This window comes from Heloderma suspectum, chromosome 5 (assembly GCF_057233095.1).
Source record: "Heloderma suspectum isolate Gila_16-S chromosome 5, 16-S_ref, whole genome shotgun sequence".
Classification (NCBI taxonomy): Eukaryota; Metazoa; Chordata; class Lepidosauria; order Squamata; family Helodermatidae; genus Heloderma; species Heloderma suspectum.
The window spans coordinates 75,953,558-75,979,013 of NC_139462.1; the positions used below are offsets into that span (position 1 = coordinate 75,953,558).

The 25,456-nt window shown below is 42.4% G+C and overlaps 1 protein-coding gene across 1 annotated transcript in view; it reads left to right on the top strand.

Annotated features, from left to right (window-relative positions):
- The first annotated feature begins 3,411 nt into the window (after positions 1 to 3,411).
- The window catches only part of PALLD (palladin, cytoskeletal associated protein), a 358,283-nt gene continuing 336,238 nt past the window's right edge, over positions 3,412 to 25,456 (top strand). The window contains exons 1-2 of the mRNA XM_084856416.1: positions 3,412 to 3,482; positions 18,207 to 19,241. Of these exons, the coding sequence (XP_084712542.1) occupies positions 3,451 to 3,482; positions 18,207 to 19,241 (1,067 nt within the window). The 5' untranslated portion in view covers positions 3,412 to 3,450. The remainder of the gene's footprint in view (positions 3,483 to 18,206; positions 19,242 to 25,456) is intronic.

A 25,456-nucleotide genomic window follows, 5' to 3' on the forward strand; every position in this document is an offset into this window, starting at 1 on the left:
CCCACACATTAACCTACTGTTAGACGGTATATTGACCACACACATATACATCATCCAGATATGCCGGACAAAATAATACAAAACCAAATAGCTGCAGGGAAAAGGAGCGGCCCAGTAAAACCACTGAGTAGTCTTAGGTTAGTATCCTCTTCCAAAGCAGCTAAAATGTAGTGGGGAAACGTATTTACTACTCAGTCTGGATAAAGCCCTGGATAAACGGGGACGGAAGCAAGGATTTATCTAGATTGATGGCTAAACGCGTGCCCCAACTACATTTAAGCTGCTGTTGGAAGGATACTAACCCAAGCCTCAATTCACACTATAATATTCAGCTCACATGGAGGGGAGAGGGAGGTAGCCTTCTGGCTATTTACCTATTGAAAATGATGACAGTTTCAAAACTCATGCATGTTTCTAAAAAGTAGTGAACAAAATTACTGCAGATTTCAAAAGTAGAAGGAAAAGTGCTTGATGCTTCCAAGATGTAGCTCACCTCTTTTCAGCGTGTTTAACAGTCATACAACCCACCCACCCCTGCTATTTCAGCCTTACTGGCGTTATAGCCAGCTGTAATAGACCAGAGTGAGGCCATATTGAGGCCCAGTGAAGGTTGGGCCTGGATATCTTCACTGTGGAATTTTCAAATGTGTACATGACCACCACCACCCTCTCTCTCAGAAAAATGCAAAGTTCTGAAAAGCAGTTTGCCTAACCAGAAAAAGTTTCTATATGTGAACAAGCCAAATAGGGAACTGACTATATGTTGCAATTCTCCAGACAGGCCAGCCAGTGGTTTAGGAACTTCTGGTGTCAATGGTGAACTTCCTTTTTATTCAACAAGCATTCTGCGCATGATCAGGTGGCTGTGTAATCAATTTCCTAAGAAAAAGCTAGTGGTCTCTAGCATGCGGGGAGGAGTTTATTTCACCGCGCAGAGAGTGAACTCTTCACACTGCAGAGTTTTCTCTCTATCAAATAAAGGTGTGTTGTTACCAGAAAGTGTCTTTAATTGTTGGGCCAGGACACTTTAATTGTTGGGCCAGCCATATTTTTCAGCACCACCCCAAAGAAATAAAAGCAAACTGCCTTTGGCATAATGTAGTCAAACATTATCATCATAGTTAAAAGTTAACTAGTTAAGGCCACGATCCTATGGCCACTAGTCAGTGGCTAGACGGCCATAGGACTGGTCAGTTCCTGGAGAACCGACCACCCCCTCCTATGCCGCCTCATAGGCAGCACAGATAGGCTCTGCGCTCCGCACTTGGAAGAGCAGTGCAGAGTGGGGAAAACAGGGCATTCCTGGGGGTGGGGCAGGGCAGGGAGGTCAAAAGTGCCAGTAGGACACTTCCTGTGTGTCATCCAGCTGTCCCTTGCTGCACTCTGAGGTCCTATGGCTAGACGGCCGAAATCGGCTGTCTAGCCGCAAAAGCAGGGAGCACCTCACCACTCCTCCCGCCCTGCACTGGATAGGCAGTCGCCCCTGGGTTCAAAGGCAACCATCGATCCTGATAGGATTGCTCCCTAAAACATGGCTTTTCACCAAAGCCTTTGTGGGCTAATTGAATTCCCTAAAGTTGCACACTGTTTTAACTGTTTTATTGTTTTAAATTTTTAAATTGGTATTAGCTTGCTTAATGGTTTAATATGTTTTAGCTGTTTAAATTATTTATTGTTTTATACTGTTTAAAATTTAAATTGATTTTATCTGTACACCGCCCTGAGAGCTTAATGATAATGACCCACCCTAGTGGGATACACATGTTTTAAATAAATAAATAAATAAATAAATAAATATCCAAAATGACATATGAGGAGGCCTGGCCTACTTCTGCCATCACCTTCTGTAGCACCTGTCTGTCAGCCAATCAAGTAAGAAGAGAGAGGGAGAAAAAGCCTGAAGACTCTCCAACTCTGTGGAAATTCTGTTCCCAAAATAGTCCTGAGCTAAATGCCTTCCAAACATTTCCCTCAGGCTTCACACTCTCTCATGCACCCTTCCCTGCCTTGTGCCAACTTCCCTTTGTTTGTTTGTCTGTTTGTTCTGTTTTATCAGTCAAATGCTATTTGGTTTAACAGTTCATTACATATTACATACTTCGATATATTCCCCCAGCCAAATTTGCTCCCTTGTTTTCCATTAGAGTGTATAACCCACATCCTTTCACGTTTTCATCTTTGTTTAGCGCACAGCTTCTGTCATCTTTATACAGCTGTCTGCATTTGTCTAATGCCAACTGCCTTTTAAATTTGCAAGGTGGAAATCTTGATACTGGCGCTCATAGTCCTGTCAAAATTAACTGTGGCTTAAAGTGGTTGGGTAGGAAAGTTGAAATCACTTATCATCTGCATTTTTAATAATGGGAAATTGAAGGAAGTACATCACATTGTACAATAAACTCATGCAGTTGTACCCAATGTTAGTCTAACGTAAGCCCCATTCATTTCAGTGAGTCTACTCTAAGTAGGACTATGCAACCCATGAACCGTTAAGTCCCTCTTCAGATTTCATCATGTTGTAAAGCAGAGTATTTGGAACCAATGCAGAGTTTCAGGATAGTATTCTTGCAATATATTTTGCTGATATTTTGTATCAAATTATAAGTGATCCCAACTGATATAAAGAAAAACAATACAGATACATAGTTGATATTAAAATACTATGGTTGCTCTCATATTTATTTATTTACTGCATTTCTATACCAATAGCCAAAGATCTCTGGGCGGTTCACATAAAACCATAAAATATATAACACTGCAGTATGAAATAAAAACCAAAATAAAACCTATCAGCAAAGATTTTAAATATAGTAACAGATTTAAAACAACAGAAACTGAAAGATTAAAATGCCTTGGAAAATAAGGTCTTCAGCTGGCACCAAAAACAGCACAACATAAGCACCAGGCAAGCCTCTCTGGGGAGCTCATTCCACACAGATATCTCACTCAAATCCATAGGATTCATTTTTGATGAAAATGTTCAGGCTGATCTCACATAGATATCAACATCCCCAAAATAATAGAGGCTACAGAAATACCCAAGAATATTTACAGCCATATTTAATGCATTTAGTAAAAAAAAGGAAAACAAAAACATTGTGATTATATGGACAAATCCTAGAGCCTATCAAAGGATATATATGCAGACCCATTCCAACAACCATCATCACATACATTAGCAAGTTTCCATATGTGTCTTGCTGTGACCATTCTGATATAGATCAACAGTGCCCCCCTCTAAGTTATTTTATGACTTGCCAGCTAGATGACTGACATCAGAAATGGAGCTTATCTCTCCACTGGGCAAAACAGCAGTCCATCTGCAAAGGGGCCGGCTTACACTGATCTCAGATTCCCATAAATATGTGAGACTTCATTTTAAGTTTATCTCTTGGAACCCACCTAGATCAAGAGTCCACAGATGCTCTGTCTCAGACCCTCTTCTCTGCAATGAACTCTGGATATACTCTGATTCTACTCAAGTAGGTAACATATAAATAGATAAGATAGATTTACCTTACTGAGTAGCCTCATTCATGCATTATTAAAACTGGAAAACTCACCATGTGAACATGAAGTACGGCCACGTTGAATAGTCTCACCCACAGGTGGCACGTGGTGAGATGGAGGAGACCTTCACACGGAGCTTTCATTCCTGTGATTGAGATTGCTCCCTCATGGAAGTTTGTGGGCTCTTTACATGATGCCGTGACCCTCCAGGGCGTCTCCTGCACTAAATGCCCTTTGTTCTGTTTTTAAATAGATCACAGATAATGAGCTATCAAATTACCCCCGTTGTGTTCCGCTTGAGTTCCCTCCATGAAAAGAGGAAAAGTGGCAAGAAGAGGAGTGAGATAAGTGAAAGATAATGAAAGACTCAGATACAGGGAGAAGGAGAGGGAAAGGGGAGGGGGAAAAGTTGAAGCGGGTGAAAAAGGGAGTCATTGTGATCCTGCATTTAAAATGGCAGCAGAAAGCCCATTTTTAAATTCAGGATTTTAAACTGGTGTAGAGATGCCCATAGTCCCATCCCAAACATCCATGTGTACGTTGCAAATGTCTGTAGGGACAGGGGCTTCACATATACAACTGTACGTAAGAAGACCTTCATGCAAGTTCATGCTATATCGGTGTTCCGGCATGCATGGCCTTCGTGCATACAGCTGCACATTTGAAGGCCTCCTCCCAACATTGTGTGCATGGACATTTGGGGTGGATCCTGTCCTGTCAGGTGTAAGGCCACTCGGTGCAGCCCCAGTCTTATGGGGAGTTTCCCAGTTTTAATAATGCATGAATAGGACTATTTTTATTTGGAATTCTGTGTGCATGATTTTTGCTTTCCTGTTATTCCCTTTCCCCCCTTCTATTCCCCTCCCCAACTTTCTTTTTATCTCTGTTCATTTGGCTGCATTGTTTCAGAAAGGAATTTCTCACTAAACCCTTCCCTGTACAGGGACACTGTACAGTTGCTAAGCCCCCCCCCCTTGTGTTCTTAGGATATTTCACAAGATTTTCTTGACTTCTGTGTTTTCTGGGCTTCAAGAAAACCCAAAGAACTTTCTCTTTTACTTTTATTTTTTTCTAGAGCTGGGCTGAAGGGTGCGTCCTTGGTAATAGGAAATAGACTCTTCCCAGGAAGCTAAACAGCTTATAATGTTCAGTCAAAGATTAGCTTGTGGTGCCAGCCTATCAGAAACTCTTTTAGTGGCGGTGCAGGAATCCTTGTAAATTAGGGATCCACGAGTAGGAAAGCCATCTCCCCACTCTCAGATCCATAACACTTTCCCTTGCTAAGCCAAACTGACTGTACATTTTCATCAGGCTGTCAAAGTTGCCGACAATTTGTACCTGTGATATTGCAGTGAATTCTGGGACACATCTTCCATTTGTGTACAAAGCCAGTCATGCTGGAAGCAGTGTAAGAGTCCAGAGTCATGTGCTGGCTTTGTCATGACAACTGTGCATTAAAGCATACCACTTTCCAAGATCGTTGGATAGTTTGCATGTATAGCAACTCAAACCACAACTGATTGGTTCCAGCATAACTTTGAGCTTCCATTTTATATTTATCTATAGTGTGTGTGTGTGTGTGTGTGTGTGTGTGTTACTGATGTCCTCGTTGTTTCCAGAGCTAAATTTTTATTACTAAATTACTAAATGTTTGGTTGTTTATTCTGCTTTGTGCATCAAGTCTGTAGCCAGCCATAAACAGGGTTTAAAGTTGCACATATTTCTGGCCCAATTTAGATGTAGCGCTCTAAGTCTAAATAAACCATGGTTTAATATACTGAGAAGGAACATTGTGCCCACATGTGCCCTCCCCGCTTTCCCTCCCCCCTCCCCTTTCATACAGATATGAAAGACTAAGAGCATAATCCTATTACCGAACTCGGAGGCATATGATCTTCAGCTCCCCATCCTCCCACCCTGCATTTTTGCTAGATAGGCTTGCCTGTCTAGCAAAAGCATTTTGGAGGGGGAGGGAAAGAGGCTGAAGTGGCCCCATGATAGCTCATCTCCTGGCTTCTCCAATCTCCTCCCCTCCCCTCCCACCTTTCCCAACACCCCCTTTCCCCCCTCTTCGAGGTTGCGTTCCCAACCTCAGAGAGGCAGCCAGCACAGTGCTTTCTTTGTCAGCTGTGAGGGGGAAGGGGAGGAGGTGGATCACAGATTCCCCCCTCTGAGGTTGGAGTACTGTCTCCAGCCTCAGTTCTGGCAGTCCAAGTATCCTATGGCCTCTCAGATGCTGTCTAGGGGCAACAGGATTGCTCCCTCTGAGGTTTGTTAAACCATAGTTTCCCAATACAGCTGAATTGGGAAATTATGGTTTAATCTTTGTTTACAAACCAGGATCTGAAACCAGGATCATTACCTATGCCTGGGAGCCACAGATAAGCTGCTCTGAGCTTCCGAAAGGTAGAAAAAGATAATTATAATAAATAAAAGTGTTTCACCCTGATTGAGTAATCTATCATGCATCCAAAGGTTCCTCTGCTGGGAGAAGGTAACTATGCACAGTAATTGGCTAAGTATAGATAGTCACACTACAAATTCCTATGTGGCAGCCTATCCTCATCAACTGTGAAGTCAGCACCATGCTGACTTTCCATGCATTGGGGAAAAGTGCAATGATGAGGACTGGCAACTTGCTCTCTTTTAAAACTGAAATCTAATATCCATAGAATGTTCTGACCCAGTGTGCTGTATATGAATACATCTAGGATTCAGTAGCAGGTTAATATTCTGTTAGACCAAAGCTTCAAGCCAAGATTTTCTGTCTATGTCTCTGATCTGAATATGTTGTTTCAAACCTCTCTTTGGGGGGTGGGGTGAGGGGGCATCATCTCATTGGAACCCTAGAATGTATTGCATTTACTTTCACAAAGCTGTGATTGATGGAAAATCTAGAAGAGTCACCCTCTGATCTTAACACTATTTTGCTATGACGGACTTGTGCATAGCCTTCCATGGTATCATTTTCACCTCCCTGTCCAGGAAGTTCCTTGGATTTCATTGGCAAGGAACTTTATAGCTCAGCTGTAGTTCGTGCTTCTTCTCCTTATATCTAAGTCCTGCAAGCTTCACTTTGCTTTTTAACTGTCAAGGGATATTAAATCATTAGAGAAATAAATTCTAATTCCATACGTGAGTCATCTGAGCTTTCATGGAAACCCACTAATGGTAAAGCCATTCTCAGCACCACAGCCATGTGCCCATAAATTTTGTATTTTGTACCCTGCACTTCCCCCTTCCCCACTGCCCTCTGTGTAGTCTTAGATGAAACATATTCAGACAGAAGGTGCTACAAGATTTACATCAATTTGATAAGTAAATGCAAACATGGCAAAGCTATAATGTAATGGATTTCTTATATTTTCAGTCTCTAAGGGTGCAAAGCTATAGGTTGTGTGCTCATTGGGTAGAAGCTTCCAATCTCAGAGGCTTCCAAGTGTCCAATGCACCGCAAGGCTGTTGCCGACAGGGTGGAAGGACCAATGGAAGCAATTTTTGCCTCTCCATCCTCCTTTGCTTCCCCCCACCCCCACCCCCCACCGCCCTCTAGACAGGCCTCTGAGGGTGCCTATTGAAGCCGTGCTGGCAGGGGCAGGACTGCGACTGGAGAGGCCATTGTTCATGATCTGACCTCTCCTCTCCCCTCCCCTCCCCTCCCCGCCCACTGCAAGATCCTCTTTCAGACATCTCCAAGGTCCTCCAAGGCTGCTTTTGCGACCTTGTAATGCAGGCACCATGGTTCTTTCCACCGTGGAGGGGAGGGGAGGGGGTGGGAACAGGTTCCAGAGTCCCCCTTCTGAGGTCATAGCAGTATCTATGGCCTTGGAGGGGGAAATCTGAAGAAATCTTATGGTCCCTGGGATGCTCTCCAGGGACCATAGGATTGCTGTTCCTGTTATAAGAATATAGGAAGAGCCATGGGTATGGACCCAGTCCAGCATTCCATTCTCAAAGTGGCCAACCAGCTCTCAACCAGGAACCCACAAGCAAGACACAAGTGCAACAGCTCTCTTGCGCACATATTCCCCAGCAACAGGTGTACACTGTCTTTAATACTGGAGGTAGCACATAGCGATCAGGACTAGTAGCCATTGATAGCCTTCTCCAGGAATTTGTCTAACCCCCTTTTATAGCCATCCAAATTGGTGGCCATCACTACATGTTGTGGTAGCAAATTCTATGTTTAACTATGCACTGTGTGAAGAAGTACTTCCTTTTATCTGTCCTATTAATATTTTTATTGTGATTTTAAAAAAACAAAACAAATTGTGAAGAAGTCTTTCTTTTATCTGTCCTGAATCTGTCCCACCAAGCAGCTTCATGGGATCACCCCGGGTTCTAGTATTATGACACAGGGAGAAAAATGTCTCCCTATCCACATTCTCCACAACATGCATAATTTTGTACACCTCTATTATGTCTCCCCTTACCCTCCTTTTTTACAAGCTAAGCAATCCCAGCTATTGTAACCTTCCCTCACAGGGGAGATGCTGCAGCCCCTTGATCATTTTAGTTGCCCCTTTCTGCACTTTTTCCAGCTCTACCATATCGTTTTGTAGGAGCGGTGACCAGAAAGATACACAGTATTCTAAGTGTGGTTGCACCATAGATTTGTATAAAGACAGTATGATATTGGCAGTTTTATTCTCAGTTCCCTTCCTAATTATGCCGAATGTGGAGTTTGCCTTTTTTACAGTGGCCGCACACTGGGTTGACATTTTCATCGAGCTGTCCACCACAACCTCAAGATCTCTTTCTTGGTTGGTCACTGCTAGCTCAGATCCCATCAGGTTATATTTGAAGTTGGGATTGTTTGCCCCAGTGTGCATCACTTTACACTTGCTTACATTGAACTGCATTTGCCATTTGGATGCCCATTCTCCCAGTTTGGAGAGATTCTTTTGGAGCTTCTCACAATCCCTTTTTGTTTTAACCACTTAGGGAGCAATCCTATCTAGATAAGCGGCCGCCTCCGAACTCGGAGGCAACTGCCTATCCAAAGTAGGGCAGGAGAACCATGGAGGGGATTGTTCCCTCCGCACTTCTCCTGCCCTGCTTTTTCAGCTAGTCAGCCAATTGTGGCTGTCTAGCCACGGGAGGATGGAGTGGGGAAGGAGGCTGCTGTACGATCGATGAAAAAGCAGGGCAGGAGAAGTGCGGAGGGAACAATCCCCTCCATGGTTCTCCTGCCCTACTTTGGATAGGCGGTCGCCTCCGAGTTCGGAGGTGGCCGCTTATCTAGATAGGATTGCTCCCTAAGTTCTAGCGAGTTCGGAGGCGGCCGCTTATCTAGATAGGATTGCTCCATAGGATGTGTTGTACAGGCAGTTACGCCCTCCCCACCCTGGAACACCCCCAGCCAAGCCCCTTTCTGGCCACTCCGTGTTCCTCTTGTGAGCACAGAGGATGGGGCTGTTCCGTGCTGTCTCCAAGACAGCACAGAAGTGGGAGGAGGTCAGTTCTCCGGGAACGAACCTTGGAGCGCAGGCTCCAAGGTCAGTTCCCAGAAAACAACATATCCTGTGGCTGTCTAGCTGCTGTCTAGCAGCCACAGGATTGCTCCCTTATTCCATGACTGCTAAGTTTGCTCAGTAGTCTTTGATGAGGGACTTTGATAAAAGCCTTTCGGAAGACCAAGTAAACAATGACTACCAGATCACCCCTATCTACATGTTTATTCTCAAACAACTCTAAAAGGTTAATGAGACAGGATTTACCTTTACAGAAGCTATGTTGATTCTTTCTCAGCAGGGCTTGTCATTCTATATGCTTACTAATTTTATCTTTAATAATGCTTTCAACCAATTTACCTGGAACGGCTCCCTTTTTCAAAATTGGTGTGACATTGGCTATCTTCCAGTACAGAGGCTGATCTTAGGGACATGTTGCATGTTTTGGTTAGAAGATCAGCAATTTCATATTTGAGATCTTTAAGAACTCTAGGATGGATACCATCTGGGCCCAGTGATTTATTTACTTTCAGTTTGTCAATAAGGCTGAATACTTCATCTTTTGTTACCATTATTTGCCTCACTTCCTCAGACTCCCTTCCTGAAAACATCAGTTCAGGCACAGGTATCTGTCCTATCTCTTCAGCAGTGAGAATAATTCATTCAGCTTCTCTGCAATCTCCTTGTCCTCCTTTAGTAATCCTTTAACTCCATTGTCATCCAACAGTCCACATATGTAACATATGTAATTTTAAAATGTTCTCTACATATACTTTCTCCTCCTTTTTGAAAGCGATGTCTTTGACTAGGCCTCTTAGGAAGGCAATATAGCAATCTGCTATATAAGATATATGAATCTTGCATTGTATTGACCATTCTGTCTCCATTTTGAATGTATGGTCCTTATCTTCCTTGCTGTACTTGTACTGGGTCATGAGATTATGGATTCCAGACTATTTGGGTATGTATCTAAATCTCTTAAAACTTATTGCAAAGATTCTCTTGATCATCAAGGTGTGCCTTCCTCCAGTACTGACCCAACTGATCGCATGGCACTATTAAAACTCCAAACTGAGCTAAGATGGCTTGAACAAGTGACGCCACTTTTGTTTTAAACAGGGAGGGCAAAGTAGAAGTATGAAGATAATGGGGGAGAAAGAGAGACACTTCACATTGATACTGGTTTGTGACTTTTCCTGAACAAAACCCAACAAAAATAGTGAGAAAAAATTATGTTTGTGCTTCTAATTTCCCCAACCCCTTTTAAAAATATTGGTTGCAGACAGTTTTCTCACTTGGAATTTCTCATAAATTCTGCAAAAACATATCCCACAGCTACCACCAATTTTGACAGATCTGGGGAACGAAGTCTTTCCCTACTTGACCCCCTTCTTTACAAGGATCCTCCACTCCCAAGAATCCTGATAGCCTGCAATCACAGGCTGATGCTCAGCTGACTGGAGAGTTTCTAAACTCTGTTTCAAAGGATCCCTGCCTTCAGCCCAGCTCTAGAAAAATAAAAAGAGAGGCACTTTGGAATTACTTTCCCGGATCCCAGAGAACACCACATTTTATAGAATTCTTAAGCTACCCCTTGTGTTCCGCGGGGTCTGCCAGTATGGAAAATCACACCTCCTGATTCATCACATGGTTCTGTATTAGAACTGTAGTTTGATAGGAGTGCTTAGAATTTGGTGTTAGAAATCTGTAACCCACACATGCATGCCTTAGTGCTACATAGGAAGCTGCCTTACCCCAGGTAGCCCGGTATTCTCTGTTGTGACTGGAAGTGGCTCTCCAGGGTCTCAGGCAAGGGTCTTCCACATCACCTTGTACCTGATCCTACAGGCTGGAGATGCCAGGAATTTAACCTGGGATCTTCTGTATGCAAAGCATGTACTCTACCTCTGAGCTATGATGCTTCCTCCGAGTTCCCTGAGGAGAAGGAATGACTATTAAATCACTTTGTATGCAGTACAGATAGATATACACTGAGAAAGACAGAGAGAGAAGGAGAGACAGATATGTTGGGTTGTATCCAATGTTATCCCAAGTCCCATTCATCTCAGTTGGTCTACTCTAAGTAGGACTAACATTGGGTACAGCCCATTAACAGCACAATCCTACAACACCTACTTAAAAGTAAGTTCCATTCAGTTCAATGGATTTTACATCCAGGTAAGTGGGTATAGGATTGATGCCTCAAAACCTAGACCTATGTTGCAGGTCAGGGTTAAAGATTGGTCCCAGGATGGGTCTGAAAAGGTTGAAGACAGACAAAATGGCACAGTCAATCTCATGTGTTAATCAAACTATGTACTCAACGAGGTCACAAATGAAAACTTAACTTTTACAGAAATTCAGAGTGGTTTTTGAATATGACTGTGTTGCTATAACATAAACTGCAAATGTGGAAGGGTTATGCAGGAAAACATATACTGGACCCATCTCACAATATCTTGATCAAAAGATGGAAGACCAAAATGATGAAGAACTATGAAAGGCACAGAGCCTCATTCATTTCTAAACACAAATTTGGGTATGACTTTTGTGTGCGTAAGCACTGCAACAGGACAATTTGATAGCAAAAGATACTTGACTAACTTACAACTAATTCTAATTCAGAACCATACTTTAAATCAGTATCTTTACTATTTTTCATGAGATACCCACTTTGGCTCCAGGCAACACCTTCGAGGCCACCTGGCAGCTTTTCCTGGGCAGTGGGGGGTGGGGTGGGCTTTCCTCTTCCTTCCCCTTCATCAAACAGTGATGCTACGCATCAAGCTTGGTTCGAGGCCTTTCAAGCCTCTGCTGTTCACTCCATGTCATTCATGTAAGGCCTTATCAGTCAGTTAACCTTCAGGCAAATTCTGACAGTCTTGAGTGGTTTGGGGATTTGAATGGATCTTTTTCTTGTCACTGAGAGACTGTTCTGTTCTATTCAGTGCTGCAAAATCTCCCAGCACATGTCCATGTTGCTCCCTCTATTTATTTATTTATTTATTTATTGCATTTATACCCCGCCTTTCTCCCTCTCGCAAGGAACTCAAGGCGGCTTACATTATCCTCCTCCTCACCGTTGTATCCTCACAACAACAACCCTGTGAGGTAGGTTGGGCTGAGAGTCTGTGACTGGCCCAAAGTCACCCAGTGAGCTTCCATGGCCTCTCATCTGCACATTCAGTTTCCTCCTCCCCCATCACAGCTAATTGTCTGACCATTCTCTCTTCTCTCCACCACCACCCTGCCCCCACAGCCACCATACAGCTGTGGAATGACAGGTGTGCTGACCCCCAACCCTGAAGCCTCCTCCAGTAACCCAGATCACAGGAGCTGGTCTACCACTAAAGCAAACACCAAGGCAAAGTTAGAGAGCCCCTGCTGAGAGTAAGCAGTTACTGAAGAGAGAGAGAAAGAGAGAGAGAGAGAGAGAGAGAAAGAGAGTTGGAGAGCAGCATTTGTGGTAACTGAGAGCCACCAGTGGCCCTCAGCCCTTGCAGTGAAGAATACTGCTTTAAAATCAAGCTGGAACTTATTCAAAAGAAGCTTATTTTCTAATGACCCAACTCATACAAAATACTTCCTCAGGCTAGCTGTTATTAAGTTGTAAGTGTCACATTGTAAAAACACTTCAGTATTAGAAAAGAATGTACTGATTTGCTTATCATAAGCTCTAATAGCTCGAGGTCCCTTGAATTTATAAGTACAAAGCACACAGAAGTTGCTTGTTCATCTAAGCCTAATGTCCGTTCTGCTGGAATTCCAGATAGTGGCCGTCTGCTGAAACATGAGTTCAGTAACCAAATATAGACGAGAAGGGTAGGAATTACATAGTCAGAGAAGACTGATGTAACTCAGAGGCCACAGTCACCTCAATGCCTACTGTGGACCAAGTGATCTTGAATGAATAGCTAAAGCAACTTCCAGCTTTCTTAGACAAAAGGGGGAAGAGCTTCCATGCCTGAAGCTGATTCTATATGAAATTCTCCATACTGGCTTAAGATCTGAAAGGTTTGTATGGTCCTTTTGGATTTTTAAATTAAATATAATTCATTCTGTGTAGTGAATATTAAGTCCATAGATCAATGTTATTGTACATTTTGCTACACATTAAGAAATTTCATTGACTATTGCCGTTTTTCCTGAGTGCATATTTTTAAAGCATCACGTTTTTTATTTTCTAAAAAATTTATAGGCATAATTAATTGCTTGTATTTTTATCCTTTCCATTTGCTTTTCTAATTGCACCAAGAAAGTCAGACTTACACAGTTATTTTTAATACTGTTCAACACTGTATTTATTATTTATTTTTCACCTTCACTTGATGGTTTATTAGTCTCCATTTAACAGGTCTATGATGACATATTTATAACTGATTTTTTCAGTGTATTGTCTAAAGTTTCTGTGATTTTATCATTACTTCTTCTAAAATATAACATTTAAACCTAACAATGTTATAAAGAATCAAGAAAAGCATGTATTAAAAGTTTGGCTATATTTAATGTTAACTATTTTTTTAATCAAACTGTATAGTATATTGTTTTACCATCACTATTAAACTTGTTAGAGGGATGAGGAAAGCATTTATAAATATGCTGCTGTCTAATCAGAAGAGTCTAGAAATAGCTCATAGGCTAGTTCTAATTATGATCATGTATGCTATTTGATAGGGTTTAACTAGATTAGTTATGATTTAAAGAAGCAGGGTCTTGGCAAAAGAAAAATGGATTTCCTGGATGACACCATAGAGCTATACATTCGGGCCCCAATCCAACACAGAATTAAGGGTACATAATCCCCACTGAAAGAAATGGGTGGGCTACAAGACCTTAAATCAAAGCTCACCAATTTCATTATGGTTGGAGGTTTGATGCTTTTATAAGCATAAAAATAACTGGTCAAATGCTATGAGGAACCAAACAACCGTGGCTTCCAAAATGGAACTTGGCATTTTGTTCAACGCTGAGACCCTCAGGTGATCTAGCCTCATTGCCAGGTGCCAGATTATTTGCATAGAAACCTGTTCTAGGCAGCTGCAATCAGATTAGCTGACTGTCTGGATTAGAATTCAGACATATCCTTTCTTTGAGTAAGTGACTGACCTACTTAAAAGTAAATGAAGACATGTTTTTGCCTGCTGCCTTTTACTGAGCGCTGGATTCCACAATGAATGCAAACCTGATTTCAATGAGCCTGAAGCATACCCCTCTCTCCTTTCGCTGATTTGTTGTCCCACTGGAAGGAGCTTCATCCTTCTGTTCATTCTCTTAGTCCTTAGCCCCATTCCACATAGGTTCAAGGCTCAAGTGAATTGTGGCAGTCCCTGCTTACACAGAGTATTGTATGTGTACTTGGGCCTCACAGAGATTTGAGTCACTTACCACTGTGATGAAACAAATAATCTTAGCAGGATGCCAAGCAGGATATTTAATACAAATTGAAAGCTTTTGAAAATTAGTAATAACAATATACCATTTATAACCGTTCTTAAGATTGGGCATATTTTTAAAGTATTAAGAGGAGAATTACAAAAAAAGTGGATTGCATCCAATGTTAGTCATCCCTTTCAGTGGGTCTTCTCTAACCAGGACTAAGACTGGATACAACCCACTGAAAATAAAAACTTTAGAATCATCCAACCAAAGTGGAACACTCTTATGTCCTACTGGTTTCAACTACAGAGTTAAAGACATACTGAAAGCCCCTTTGTGCGTTCTACATATGAAGGGGGCTCCACACACTTATGAAAAAGTAGGGCTGCACCTGCATCGCAAGGATCAACAGACCTTCCCGCTCAATGTCCACATGTAGAGCACGGGCATCTTAAAAGGGGAAGCCTACATGCTATCTCTTTCCATATCATGTTGAGGTCTGTTCGCATACAGCTCTATGCTTCCATGCTTCAAACATCCATGCTCAATGCATAGACATGCACAAGGGCAGTGCTGCTCACAATGTAGGGGATGGCCAGTGACAAGGCTTCACTTCCCTTTAATTTCTTGGCGCCTACTTCATGCATATAATGTGTGAAGGGGGCTAAAATGTCTTCCACTGATATCAATGGGACTTAAAAGGGCTGAAATTTGTTCAGATTGTGCCCTTCATACACATATGAGACATAAAATCTCAAGTTCAATCTTGATTTCCTGACATTTAATGAAGATGCTTTGACAGCTGAGCCTCTAGAATAAAGTTTAAATCCAAAGTTCCCATGCGCACATCAATGCGCATACTGATGAGTGGATTCTCATTCATGCAGGCTTCCCTATTTACTTCAATAGCAGGAGCAGGTGTGTGACTGTAGAGTGATGCAAAATGTTCAGTCCCTCCATCAAAATGAATGTAGAAGCCCCTGCATATGTTCTAGCTTTGTGTCTGTACTAAACCTCCCGTATGGGCAAGTAGCTTCTGTACTTGACTGCGAATGTTGTGTTTAATGTCACATATTCTTTTCTAAAGTTGTTAAGCTACAGTTTGTTAAGCTGCATATAGTTTAAAGCATTTGTAAGTAACTTGGTACTGTAGTTTGTCACACAAAGTGGATTATGCTACCTCCAATATCTGAGGAAGTATGCCTATGCATACCAGTCGCTGGGGAACAAGGGCAGGAGGGTGCTGTTGCATTCATGTCTGGCTTGTGGGTCTCCCGTCGATAGCTGGTTGGCCATGGTGTGAAAAGAATGTTGGACTAGACGGACCCTTGATCTGATCCAGAATGGCTCTTCTTATGTTCTTATAAGGTATCAGAGAACCAAGGTAAATAAAGTATAGATTCTATGTCCTAGAGTTTCTGATCCTTAAACTATAAGGCAAACTGATTGGCTTCCTAATAGTTTCCTTTTGGGGCTCATTTATGGCCCAATAATATGGCTCTGAGAAAGAGAAGTGATATTAAAAGATGCCCAGGCCAGTCCAAGAATTCAAACACTCTACCCATCAATTAACAGTTTCATGCAAGACAAGCCACAGAGGAGCAGCTAAGTGTATCTGGAGCTTGCACAAGGCAATGTAAAATACATCCGATTGCATCTAATTTTTTTATTTTATTTATTACATTTATATCCCACCTTTTTTCCTCCTTAAGGAACCCAAGGCAGTGTACATAATCGTCCTCCTCTCCATTTTATCCTTACAGTGACAACCCCGTGAGGTGGGTTGGGCTGAGAGTCTGTGACTGGCCCAAAGTCACCCAGTGAGCTTCATGGCTGAGTGGAGACTAAGCTTGTTTGGTCAGCCAGTTGGTTTCTTGTGTGTTTTTAAAAATTTAAATTGCTGCACTCAAAGAAAAATCCTGTTATCCATTCATTTTACTTTTGACCCACCAACATTTCCCAATTAAATGCCTCAATTTTCTTGCAAAGCCCTGAATTTTTTTAATATACTTTCAAAATATAGCCATAGCAAGGTGTATTACCACTGCTCATGTTTCCTCCTATTCTCATCTTACAGTGTATCTCAGAGGCATTTTGGCAGAATAGATGTAGGCATATCTAGTTCAAATAAATGTAGTGGAAACCCACATGGTTTTCTGGGTTGGTGCAGCCCTCTGTCTCTTAGTTAGGTAGGTGTAGTCCACTGTGATGTCAGGTGCCTCAGGATGCTGACAAACAGATAATGAGGATGATGGCAACCTTCTGCTACAAGTAGATGACAGCAATCCCTGGTTTCTTGTACTGAGTATGTGATAATCAGTGGTCCACACATTGTGTCTAAGAGCTGCTGATAGACTCCTCTCACCCATGAGTTTGTCTAAGGCTTTTTAAAAGCCATCCAACCTACTGGCCATCACTTCTCATAATAACACATTCTACAAGGTAGTTAGTTATGCACGATGTGAGGAATTATGCCTTTTCTCTATCCCCAGCTTCTTGCCAAATAACATCATTGGGAGACCTTGAGTTCTAGTAGTATAAGAGACGAGAAATGTCTGTCCACTTTCTATGTATTATTCAAAATTTTGGAACTCTGAATATGTAATTTTGAAAATATATTCTACTATCATGCCCTACTAACTCCCTTTTTCTAAACTAAAAAGCCCCAAAATGAGGGTTGTGAGCTTGAATTGGTTTAATCAGTGGATTAATGTAAAAGGAAATGAAAAATAAACGTTTAACGAAGGCTTCTCTTTTTTGAACACTGAATGGTAGATTTACATTTACTCATTGTAAGGTACCTCACACATCCCCCAATAACTGAAAAGACACTTCTTTGAGGTTTGTTGACATGTAGATTTATTTAAATTAAATTGATTAATTAAGGGATGAATGGGCTAAAAGGCAAATGATTAACAAATACAATGTCTTTAATTGGTTGAGCACCTTATCCAAAACACCTTAGCCCAGCCTTGCCATACCTGGAGCCCTTCAGTTGCTTTGAACTATAACTCCCATATTCCTGACCATTTGCCATGCAGGGTAGGGCTGATAGGAGTTAGTCCAAAAGACCTGGAAGGCACCAGGTTGAGGAAGGCTGCCTTAGCCTTCCGAGTAGTGCTCTTGCACAGCTATTATTCTCAGTGGGAACGGTCCACAACAGCTTCCTGGTGTGTTGTGCCCCATGGTTCTAGAGAACATTAAGAACCCTGTACACAATGACCTGGTTCACATCTAATGACAACCCAGACTACAGGTTGACTATGGGTTGTCATTGAATCATAAGTTGTTGTTGAATTGCGGGTTAGCCTTGTGTGCAAACCTTGCACTATGGTTTAACTATGGGTTGTTAACCATGAACAATAATGGAAGACAATCCATGATTTGTTGTCGGGTTGTGAACTTTAGGTTGTTCATGGTTAACAAGCCATAGTTAAACCATAGTGCAGGGTTTGCACATAACAACCCACAATTCAATGACAACCCACAATTCAATGACAACCCATACTCAACCCATACTCTGGGTTGCTGTTACGTGAGAACCAGGCCATAATGTTTGATCCTTTGGATTTGGGTAGTATACTAGTTTTTTTTGCTGCAATGGAAATTTTAGGTTTCAGGCAAAACATTCAGGATCCATAGTTCTAACTACACAGAACCAGCTACAAAGCCCTTGGCATAGTAGCAGGCATATTATACACTTTAAAACATAATGCTTTCAGCTATGTGCATATAGACTTCAATGCTTTCACTTATTTTGTACTTTTCTCCCTGGTTTTGTAGCCAATAATACATTAATGAAGGAACAAGAGTTAGGTGACATAAAGTTCATAGTTCTTATGAAGATTGGATTTATTTGTGTTCCAGCATGCAGGACAGAAGTTATGAGCAGGCTGTACCCCTGCCTTTAGTGATGAAGGACGCTTACTCTTCAGAGAAAAGCACTCATGTGGGAAACCATGAAAACACGTCTGAGGATTCCTCGTCTTATGAATTCTTTTATGATTCCCTGTCTGACATACAGGATGGGACATTTTCAAATGAGCTGTCTGCCTTCCTCAGTGAAGATGAGATCAGCAAAAGCCTTGAGCTTGCTCACAGTTCTATTACAAATTCTGTAAAGGAAGATGAACAAGCAAAGCAGGAATTAACATATTATTTCAACCCTTCTTCAAACTCACCAGACAGTGCCTCTTCCAGGAAGACCAAAGAGCATCATCAGGACACTTCCAAGAGGACTCAGGTGATGAACCCAAACTCACTACTGATTTCAGTGCAAACTCCAGAGCAGAAGAACCAGAATATATATCTTCAGGAAGCAAACAATAGTTTAAATGTTACCGGGAAACAATCTAATCTATCTCCCCTGCTGCCTGCAAGACCCAGCTTTATTCGGAGTCTAAAAAATGCTGAAAGATATGGTCCAAGTGTGCAAAAGATGAGCCCCAAATCCAAACCAGCTTCAGCAGGTGATGCCCCCTTCAAGAACAAGCTGTGTGACAAAGCGGCCACTTTGATTGAAGAGCTTTCTTCCATCTTTCGAGAAGCAGCCAAGACAAGAGTCAGGAGCCCGGATGGAAACTCTTCTTCTCCAGATAGTGGATATCTTTCCCCTAAAAACAAACAATCAGCCATGTCAAATTCCTTAAGGAACCCAACCCTCGACAAAACATGCCCAGAGATCACACCTGAGAGTGAGATACCTAAAGTCACTCATGCTGGAGAAGCTGTACTCCAAAGGAAGGAAGGTTCTCAGGCCTCCCTGAACCAGGTCAAAAAAGAAAGCCACTATCAGCCATCACCCCCTCGATTTACCCAGAAACTCAGGAGTCAAGAAGTTGCTGAAGGAAGCAAGGTAGTGCTCGAGTGCAGAGTTGCTGGATACCCCACACCTCATGTCAGGTAAGAATTCTTTTCTTCAGCTGTAACCAATGGCTTCTGGAGCTTCACATGTTCATCTTAGTGAGAAAGTATTGCTATGGACCAGCTCGAGGACAATGTGAGTAATACAGATCTGCTTATATGTCTGAATCACATATGTGCTATGGACAGGAATCCACACATTTTGGCTGGTCTTGGCAGCCAGGCAGTAACTGCAGACCATGACCCTGACCCTCCTCTGAATTCTCTCATGTTTAACAAAAAGTCAGGAGAGAGGGAGGCTTAGCTCTCACTGCTTCTGAGTACCTCCAAACCCTAGTATAAAATGAGTGGATGCTTCTGCAAGTTCCAAAGGGTCTCTTTCATCACTTCAGGCCTTCTCCACTGCTTTCTCCATTGCCTTCAGGCCTTCTCCCTCCACTAAACGAGAGAGAATCAAAGGGCCAGTTCACATATGTATAATAACCTTTTTTTAATGATGGACTGGTGTGAACAAAGCAGCATGCACCATGCATACTGCCTCTTTCACAACAGTCCACCATTAAAAAAGGCAGTGCATGCTGCCTGATTGCTCCCGCTCAAAGTGGGAGTGGCTAAACAACTCACAGACCTTCTGTCTGTGGTTTGTTTAGTGCTACATGCAAACCTGGACCACTGGTTTGTCTCTCCCCTGACAAGCCAGAGAAAGAACCCAAGAACAAACTATGAGTTCTTTCTATGGCTTGTCAGGTATATTGATCTGGATAGAAAGAAATATGAGTTTTCTTTGCATAAATATTCTGCATCCCTTTTCTATCGATGAACTGTCATCTTTTTGCACAAGTAACTTCATTTCATCTTAGCAATCAAAACAATCTATTTTGGCTGGGACCTGACAGAATCAGGCCTCCAGATCAGTACATTAGGAGAGAGACAAGCCAGAGGTCCTGGTTATTTAAGCTGTTCCCACTTGCAGCAGGAGCGATTGGGCAATGTGCACCAGGACATTGCCTCATCCACAGCAACCCACAATTTTTTAAAAAATGTGGGTTGTGATTATGAGTTAGCCAAGGCAAAGAAATCATTCTGAAGTTATGGTTTGAGGAGCACAGCATTAGCAATGTGATCTATGTCCACTGGAGCAATGTCAAGTGTTACTAGTGCTGCTGCAGATCAATATGCAAATGTCAGCAACAGGGAACTCTGTCTGGGTGACTTTGGACCCTTTTCTCTGCCACCATTACATTTTGTTTGCTTTGCCTTTTATAGTTCTTTTATAAAATGATTGACAGTACTCTTTTATGCACTTGTGCAATGGTTTGCATGAAGGAAAATAAGCCACGGAATGGCCCATCCATAGGTGTGTCATTACTTGTAAGGATACCTAAAAGGCACCATTTGGTGTAAGGCAACTCAGTGCTAACAACCACACACTCAAGCAATTGATAGGAATGGGCGGGATGTTTTCACCTTTTAGTATGATCCCACCAGTTGCATTTGCATTGGAATGGGCACCAACCTTCAGGAAACATATAGTGTTCATCAAAACCTGAGCACTCTGTTCTGTAAAACTATGCTTGAGAACAGTGATATGAGTGAAATAGATTTTTGTGACCTTAAAGGCTGCAGTAACATGGAACGACGTATCATTCTTAACAATCAGTTAAGCAGGACAAAACAGGGAGGCCACCTTCAAAAGTGACACTCAGAACAACTTTTTGTCTCAAATAAGGGTGGCTTTGGGGGAGGGCTGTGTTATTATGAACGTAAGAAGAGGATCAGACTAAAGGTCCTATTAACCCAGCATCCTGCTTCCCACAGTGTTCAACTGATGCCTCCAGAAAGCCCAAAGCAGGACTTGAAGGCAGTAGCTCTCTTGCACTCTTGCCCTTAGCAGCTGGTGTTCCATAGCATGCCCTTTCTGAACATGGAAGTTCTATAGAACCATCATTCATGAATAACAATAGACCTATTCTCCATGATTTATCTCTTGTTAAAGCCACCTAAGCTAGTGATTGATCTAATAAATATAATTATATGACTCTCGAGTTTAAGTATTATGAGAGAGGGAGAAAAACTTCCTCTCTATCTACTATCTCCACATCATGCATAGTTTTATAAACATCTCTTGTATCTTCCCCTAGTCATCTTTTGTCTAACCCTAAAAATGACTCAAATGTTGTAACCTTTCTGCATAGGGAATGTGCTCCAACACCCAAATAATCTTGGTTGCCCTTTTTGGCACCTTGTCCAGCTCTACAACATCATTTTAGACATACGTGACCAGAACTGTACACAGTATTCCAAATGTGGCCATACTATATATTTGTGTATGGACAAATATTTTATTTTCAATCCCTTTCCTAATAATCCTCAGTATGGAATTTGTCTTTCTCACAGCCAATACACTCTACTATTCTCACAACTCCTGGTTAGTTTTCCCAGTTAGTTGTCCAGACCCCCTCCCCTCTTCCACAATGTGCATCACTTCATATTTAGATACACTGAACCGCTTTGCCATTTTGTTGCCCATTCATCCAGTTCAGAGGACTCCTTTTGGACCTCTTTGCACTCTCCTAGGGTTGTCAGCTTCAGGAATAATTTGGTGTCATCTGCTAACTTGGCCACTTCACTGTTCATCCCTAGCTCCAGATAATTTATGAATAAGTCAAATAGCACCTGTCCTATTACAGATCCTTAAGAAACCCCTTTCTTACTTCCCTCCACTGTGAGAACTACACATTTATTCCTACAGTCTTCTTCCTGTTGTTTAACCAATTAACCTATAAGAAGACTAATACTCTTATTTCTTTACTGCTACATTTACTCAGGGGCATTTAGTTATGGACTTTATCAAAAGCTTTTTGGAAGTCCAAGAATTTAATGTCTACCAGATCACCACACTCCACATGCTTGTCAACACTCTCAAGCACAGCTGGCCCTCCAATGAAGCAGGGTGAGGCCCCTGTATCGCGCAGTGGAGTGGGAGGAGCAGCAAATTGCACCGCTCACCCCCCTGCCAAGAGGGCCCACTGCTGCCCGCCTCTGGCAGGTGCTCTGAAGAGTACCGCCAGCTATACTCTCACCATGGCATTTGCCACAGCAAGAGAGCAGCTGGCGGGGCTCTGTGGAGCAGCCACCTGCTCGCCTTCTGTTTCCCTTGTTGTACACACCCCTTCCTTACTTTTGCTGCCACTGCTGCATCAATTCTATGGAGAATCATGCAGCTTGAAGGAGTGATTGTGGGGCTTCTGAGGGCGAGCCCTTGCAAGAGCCCCACAACCACTTCTTCTGGCCATGCAGCTCTCCATAGACAGAGCAGAAGGGGGCATGATGGGGGAAGGCAGTGCAATGTGGCAGTAGTGGGAAGGGGTGCGATGTGGGAGTGGTGTGTGTTTTCTCCTGCCTCAGGTTGTGAGAGAGTTTGCACCAAGGCTGCTGTCAAGGTACACCAAAAGCTGGTGAGGGCTCCCCTTTGCAGTTGCCACACTACTTCTTCCTCAGCAAGACTCGTTCTTCTATATGCTCAATCATTGTGTCTTTAGTAATACTTTCCACCAATTTAGCTGGAAAAGACATTAAGCTGTTTGAAATTCCCTGGTTCCTCCAGACCCCTTTCTTAAAACAGCCAATACCATTAATATAGCATGGATAGTAGGAAACAGCCAATTTTAATTGCAGTTTTCATCCCTACAGTGTATTCATTTGAAGTCATCTGGTGGCTGCATCTCATTCCTGCAAACAGGTGTGCACTAACTTTACCATAGAAATCTGAAGAACCTGGGCTGCCCTCCAAGGTGCATGGCATCTTCTGAAGTAGAAAACAATGGGCATAGTGTATCTAAGCATGCATCAATATTTGCACATGCATCATGTGGGGTCAGTGTGACACAGCCATGCAGGCATGGCAATTCAAAAATGGATTGGAGTGCTTCCTTTGTTAAAGTGGCCTAAACCTTTAATTCAGCAAAATGAGTCCAATTTGATGATTGCCAGCACATAATCACAAGTATAGTGTGTGACCTAACAGCTATGTAGGGAATGCCTTCTGAATATTAACATATCAGTTTCAGTTTCATATCAGATGTATTCCTTAAAAGAGTGTGAGGTCAATAGAGTTGTCATTCATTCACATTTTGGCAAGCTTATATTCTTACAGTATGGTAATTACTTTCACATGCAGCCTGTGCTTTTCCATTCTCCCTCTCCTGCTTTCCCCTTAATTGCATGTGAAACTCATTTTATATATATATGCCAGTTTCAAGCATTCCGTCATTCTCTCCCCAACATTCTGTCACATCCTAACATCAAACCCTAGCAACACATGTTAGTATGTTTAAAGGCCATTTCACACATTACTTAGAGGTAAATCCAGGTTCACCACTTGGGCCCAGATCACTCACTTACTGGGCCAGCATGAATCATGGCATGGTGGAGGGATGGAGGTATCCTCTCTCATTAACTTGACTTGGGTATTTAACATGGATGACTGGTGTGACACATGTGTCAGGGTTGGATCTGAGCCCATAGAGTCCCAAAGCAGTTCTGATTCTGAGGAAGAGATACAATCCGTGGGAGAGGAACCCACTCATTTTTCAGAGGCGCAGCTGGAGGGAGAGCCCCCCCCCCGCTCACATTCCTGAGAGTGACAGTGACCCCGGCAGGGATTGGGAGGGACAACTTGAGCTTCTAGACGTGAGGCGCAGGCACAGAGACAAGTGGGAGGATGCGGGCGCCGAGAGGAGGAATTAGTGGAATAGAGTTTGTTCTATTCATTAGTGGAATAGAGTTTGTTCTGTAGGGGGTTTTTTTTTCACCTTCTGGGAGTTTTGCACATTTTTGCCCCACCTTCAGGGAGATTTGCGCAAATGTAACTTTATTTTATTAACTTTGGGGGAGATTTGCACAAATTTGTTAAAGCACAGTAACTGCCTCCTGATTTGGCCTTTGCTTTTGACTTACTCTTTGGTACTGACTAATGGCTTGTCCCATGACTCCTGGTTCACCACAGACTGATGCCCACAGCCCAGCCCTGGCACTCACACGTACACACACACACAAAGGCCCTCCATGCGCACACACTATATCTGTCAAAATGAGAGGCATTTCTCTCTCTCCCCCCCCCCAGTATATATGGGTGCATCCAGATAGAGGAATTGTGGTGCTCACAATCCCAAAAGCATTGGGAAACTATTCCATCTTTTCTTCCCTAACAGATTTTCTATGGTGAAGAAAAAGATGGAGAAAATGTTGAGAAAACATGGGAGGGTTATGAGTTGAAGACGATATTGTCTGTACACCCCATAGAATTTATGAGTGAGGCAGAGTGATGGTGCTATAAAAGCCTCATCTGGAAGTATCTTATATCCTTTTGTAATCCATTATTTTTATCTTCCTAATGACCAGGCCAGTTCTAAAACAAACCATTTTGGTGGTGCAAACATTCACACTTATGGTGAAGAGAGAATTTATGTGTGAATCTTTATTATTCAGTGACTATCCATTGATAACTTGCACATGTGAAACAGCCAACACAGCTAAAACATCACAAATAAAGCATTTGTATCACCTGACTTTGGCTGCCTTTACATTAAAGAAAAACCTTCCGTTGTGGAGCCTTCCTGCATTTACAGCGGTCTCCCAGACAGCGACCACATGGTTGCTGAGAGGAGAAGTTTTTCATTTTCAAGGTTCTATAGAGCTCAATGATACAGCACCACCTAGTGACAGTTTTAATAGCGTTACAATCCAACTTAATTTGATAGTTCATTATTTCCAGATCTTTTTGAGATAACATAACCAGGAAATACCTCTGGATGTGCCCTGGAAGTTGACAACATCATGAAAAGGACTTGCAAACTTCCATGAGTGAGCAATACAAATAGCAGGATAAAAGGTCTGTGTGGAAAAGCCCATTGTCTCAAATGTGCTTCCCCTCAGTGTATGACCATCACAGGTACAGTGTGAATAAAAGAATGAGACATTAAGTACTATGCTATTGAGTGACAGAACAGTATGGTATTGTTACTGGATTGGGGGTTGCCCGACTATCAAAGTGTGTCGGAACACACTTTGTCCAACTCATAGAATGAGACATCTTCATAAGCTAACATACCAAACCTTATTTAGATGCCCACTTAGGGCCATCATGACTTCTATAGCCCCAAACGCCATTACACCCTGGCTTAGCGAACCAATTTCTAAATATATATTTTCCCCAGTTTTAGCTAGGTGTCTTTTCCCTACGGTCTATCGTC